Source organism: Gracilinanus agilis, chromosome 1 (genome assembly GCF_016433145.1).
Source record: "Gracilinanus agilis isolate LMUSP501 chromosome 1, AgileGrace, whole genome shotgun sequence".
Lineage (NCBI taxonomy): Eukaryota > Metazoa > Chordata > Mammalia > Didelphimorphia > Didelphidae > Gracilinanus > Gracilinanus agilis.
Window position 1 is genome coordinate 25494196 of NC_058130.1, and position 4861 is coordinate 25499056.

Genomic DNA, 4861 nt, shown 5'->3' on the forward strand with positions numbered 1-4861 from the left:
AAGAGAGGTGTAAAGAAAAGACTTAATTCAAACTAAAAAAAAAGAAAAGAAAATGAAGCCAAAAGCCCACGAATTGTATATTGATTCCTTGTTTGTTTGTTTTGGGTTTTGGTTTATAGGGGGGATGTATTACAGCTCTTTCTCCTGATTGAGCTCAAGCTTGTCCTCTTCTCCCTCTAATCCTAGCTCTGGCTCTTTCTGTCTCTCTGATGTTAAGCAGCTAACCCCTGGGCTTCATTTTTAAAAGAGTTCATTTAAATGATCTTGCCAGGTCTATATCTATGCTTCTATGCTTTTTTCAATTAATTTCTCCTGTTTCTCCAATTCGCAATGCCCTGAACTAGCTTCTTTTGAACTATGCTGTGTTGGTGAAGGTGTGGCACATGAGTCCAGACGTGCCAGAGGGGGCTGCTTCCTTCCCCCTTTCCACTTAGCCTGAGGACAATTTTCACATGCCCCACCCCTCTGTCAAGCAGCCCAATTTGAGCATTTCCTCTGCTATCTGGGGTAATGTGGGGTGGGGGGAGTCACAGAGAGTTTAAAGGTGCAGTTTGGGTACACAATCTCCAAAAGGTTTGCCAATGCTGGACTTATAGCATTGGACCAGCAGAGGTTCTTAACTTGAGGCTTATAAACTTTTTTTTAATGCTTTGATAATTGTCGTTCAATAATTTTGGTTTCCTTTGTAATCCTACATGGTTTCTTTTATTCATTTAAAAATGTCATCCTGAGAAATGACCACCTGCCCCCCACAGTACCCCAGATTGCCCATGATTTCATGGATACAAAAATCACTAAGAACTGCTCTGTGTTCTTGACTCCAGGAGCATATATTTGGATGAAGGGAAAATGAACAAATAAAGCTTCTTTTTCTTAATCTTCTCTATTTTCAGGGGAAAGAATGATAATTTGTATTTACTAATTTTACATACTCTTTTTTGAAAAATATTTGCTGTAATATATTATAAGTCAAGGACATTATCTTTTAATAAACTCTAAATAGAGATAATATCTTAAAAGTGAATTATGTTTCAAATCAGGCAGAGCTGTGAGACAAAGTTCTGGCTAGTCAGCCAATAAATATTTATCAAATGCCTTCTATTTGCCTGGCACTTTGCTAAGCCCTGGGTATACAATAAATGGCAATGATGTCCATAGTCTTATAGGAAAGAGAATATGCAAACAACTTTGTACAAACAATAAGAATAAATTTTAAATAATCAATTGATAATATATTTTTATTTCAAATTAAAAAATGAAAACTATACTAATATTCTATGTGGCTACTAAGTGGCACATCGGAACGAGGAAGAATCATCTTCCTGAGTTCAAATCTGGCCTCAGCTATGTTTTAGCCATGAGAACCTGAGCAAGTCATTTCACCCTAATTACCTTAGTTTCCTCATCTGTAAAATAAGCTGGAGAGGGTAATGGCAAACCATTCCAGCATCTTTGTCAAGAATACCCCAGATGGGGTCACAGAGCATCAGACATGACTGAAAAACAACAATAATAAGAGTCTGTGTAAATGCCTAATGGATACACTGAAGTGTTAGAATATTAGATTAGAGGCATTATAAAGGAAAAGGACACTGTAATTTCTTTGCAGTTGCCAATTCCCTTTGCTGAAAGTGATCACAATATTTCACCACTGCTAACTATCTTACACTCAGTAGCAAGGTAGGACAATGGAAAGGGCTTTGGTTCTATGAATTGGAATCACATGATTGGTCCTAATTACTGCCCTTGGCATCTCTGGGCTTCATCCCGGTTCTAGATGTATTATCCTGTCATTTCCTCAGTTTCTTCATCTGTCCAGTGATGAGACAGGAAACCATTTATTTGGGGCATACAATTTACAAAGCACTCTGCAGATATAAAAGGAGACAGCCCCTGCTCTGAGAGAATCCATATTCTAGTGGGAGCTGACTGTCATATCTGCTATATGTTTGTACGTAGGAGATAGTCTTAGATTCCAGAAGGGTTCAATATTGAATGTGTTGGCAGATTTAAACTGTGATTCTTTTGTGACTTGTAGATCCTCCCAAAATTACAACTTGAAAATCCAGAATTTGGTTATAAGATCATCTCTTTAGAGCAAGAAAGGGTTCTAAGGTCTACCTTCTTCATTTTATAAATTCCAAAGGTGAGGAAAGTGACTTGCCATTGTCACTCATCAAATAAATATTTGACTTGGGATTTGAACTCAAGTCTTCCTGACACCAAGTCTAGGACCTCTACATCTTCTCTACTCCCCAATATTTTTGCATGAAACAAGGTCAGATATAGTTTTGGAGACTTATGCTCTCTTGCCCTTTCTCTTCATTGCAGTGGCCATTCTTCTGAAAGATGACTATTTTATCAGCGGTGCAGGACTGCCAGGCAGATTCAAAGCGGAAAAAGTCGAATTCCACTGGGGCCACAGCAATGGCTCTGCTGGATCTGAGCACAGCATCAATGGTAGAAGATTTCCTGTCGAGGTGAGAGATACTATGGGAATGGAAAGTGGGCGGTGAAGTTATTATTTTGGAAGGATGTGCTCTTAATGCCATCTCCCAGATTGTTTCACCCACAAAATGTCTTCCAAGCCCATCTCATTAGCAAAGTGTTTGTTTCTATTGAGACCATTTGTTTTGTTGACTCTCGAGATGTCAAGGGTGTGTGCAATGGGAAGCCATTTCTTTCTTGGAGGGAGTTCAAGAGAAACTCAAGATTATTATAGTTCCAATCTTGTCAGCTCCCACCATGACCCGTTGCCTTCTGATTCGGGTGGTTTCGCTTAGGCTGTGCCTTTCCGTAACTGTTCTTCCTATAGTTGACACTTCTGGGAAAGCTCATGATTAATTCCATCTTCACACTTTTCAAAGAGGCTGAAGGAAAAGCAAGAAGCTCTGTTCTTCTCCTCCAAAGGTAACGCTAATGACTATCATCAATGGGATATGTTTTCCTTTTTTTGCACCAGAATCTGGTATTAATGAGGTCAGGGTCATTACTTTCTTTTTAACTCCCTGGGGGGTAAAGTTTGCTTTGTCCTATTATGTGGTCCCCCACTGGTCTCTGTTCCATGACTAGCCTTCTCATAAGTGCATTCTCATGAGTACAGGAACAATGCTGATGAGGGAATGGAGCTGGAACCATTTATTTCTATATTAATTTTGGGATGTATAATTAGAAAATGTTGTACCTCAGTACCACCTTCCCCAGAATTCCTTTAGTATTTCCCAAAATCCCTTCCCTCTCTCCTCCACGTTGCATGTTCACATTTTATATATAGTGGTGTGTAACTCTGCCTCTCTCTCTCTTTTCCTGTGTGCCCAGCTGGGTTAGCACCCTCTTTGCTCTACTTTTTACTCTCCTCTTTCTTCAATTTATTATTAATAAATTTATTAAATATAATACTTGGAGTATTTTAATATTACTTTTTAATCTCATAAGGAAGATCCTGAACTCAAGACTGTGTTTTGGTGACCTTCCCTCTTTTATGATGATGTTAAAGAATTTAAAGAGCCTTTAAGAAAATGCAATTCTAAGGGCAGTTGGGTAGCTCAGTGGATTGAGAGTCAGGCCTAGAGACGGGAGGTCTTAGGTTCAAATCCAGCCTCAGACACTTCCCAGCTGTCTGATCCTGGGCAAGTCACTTGACCTCCATTGCCCATCCTTACCACTCTTCCACCGAGGAGCCAATACATAGAAGTTAAGGGTTTTAAAAAAACTAAAAAAAAGAAAGAAAGAAAAGAAAAGAAAACTTGATTCTTACTTTCTAAGTATGAGTTCCAAAACAGAAAAGTGATAAGGGCTAGGAAACTGAAGTAAAGTGACTTGTCCAGGGTCACACAATTAGGAAGTGTCTGAGGCTAGATTTGAACCTAGGACCTGCCAGCTCCAAGCCTTCCTCTATCCGCTGAGCTGCTACACAGAACCTTTACCTAATACCCACTCTATAGTCATTATAATGTATATATTAATAATATTTGTAATGTGCTTTGCAAACTGTCAAGCCTTATCAATGCTAGATTTGATAATAATAATAGTGAGGAGGAGGAAGAAGAAGAGGAGGAAGAGGAGGAACTGGCCAGATGGATTGAGGGATGCAGCCTGTGAATGCAGCATCCCTACAAGTCTGTAAGCAGTTCCTTGCCTTGTAGCCACAATGTGTGTTACGCCTTTGGAGTCATTAAGTGGAGACTGTATCCAACTGACTTTCTTGAGTGGCACGTGTTTTTACACTAGAGATATGTGGTAAATAACTCACTCATTTCAACTCAGAAAACATTATGCTCGAAAGCTTACAAAACATGTTCATTATCTAGTTTAGCTACTAAGTGCAAGTGTAGGGGGTACGAAAATGAAATATTGTCAGTCCTCAAAATGCTTACATTCTTCTGGGGGAGTAAATACAAAGAACATACAAAGTAAACAATCCATCAATAAACACTTACGAAGCATCTATTAAGGCAAGCCAGCACAATTTCTCAAAGCTCAGGATACAAGAACAAAGAAAGAAACAATCCCTGTTCACCAACAGCTTACATTTTAATGAGGAATGCAGCGAATACTTATTTATACAAGTGTATACAGAATACTCAGTTTATGAGAGTTCTAGAGGAAGGGCCCTAGCAGTTGTGGGATCAGGCAGGGTTTCATGTAGAAAGTGGGGCTTGATCTACAGCTTAAAAGAGAGGAACAAAACTTTATGCAGTGATTTCAAGAGGGATTGAGCCCTTCCAGTGATGCGGGAGGATCTGCAAAGTTCTCATGTAAGAAAGAAGTGGGAAATGGTCACTGAGCTGTGTTTAAATAAATAAATAAATGTGTGTGTGTGTGTGTGTGTGTGTGTGTGTGTGTGTGTGTGTGTGTGTGT

At 39.2% G+C, this 4861-nt stretch overlaps 1 protein-coding gene across 1 annotated transcript in view; it reads left to right on the plus strand.

Moving 5' to 3' along the window:
* The window catches only part of PTPRG (protein tyrosine phosphatase receptor type G), an 816071-nt gene that overhangs the window by 465586 nt on the left and 345624 nt on the right, over positions 1-4861 (plus strand). Inside the window, exon 4 of the mRNA XM_044675683.1 lies at positions 2332-2480. Coding sequence (XP_044531618.1) covers positions 2332-2480 — 149 coding nt within the window. The remainder of the gene's footprint in view (positions 1-2331; positions 2481-4861) is intronic.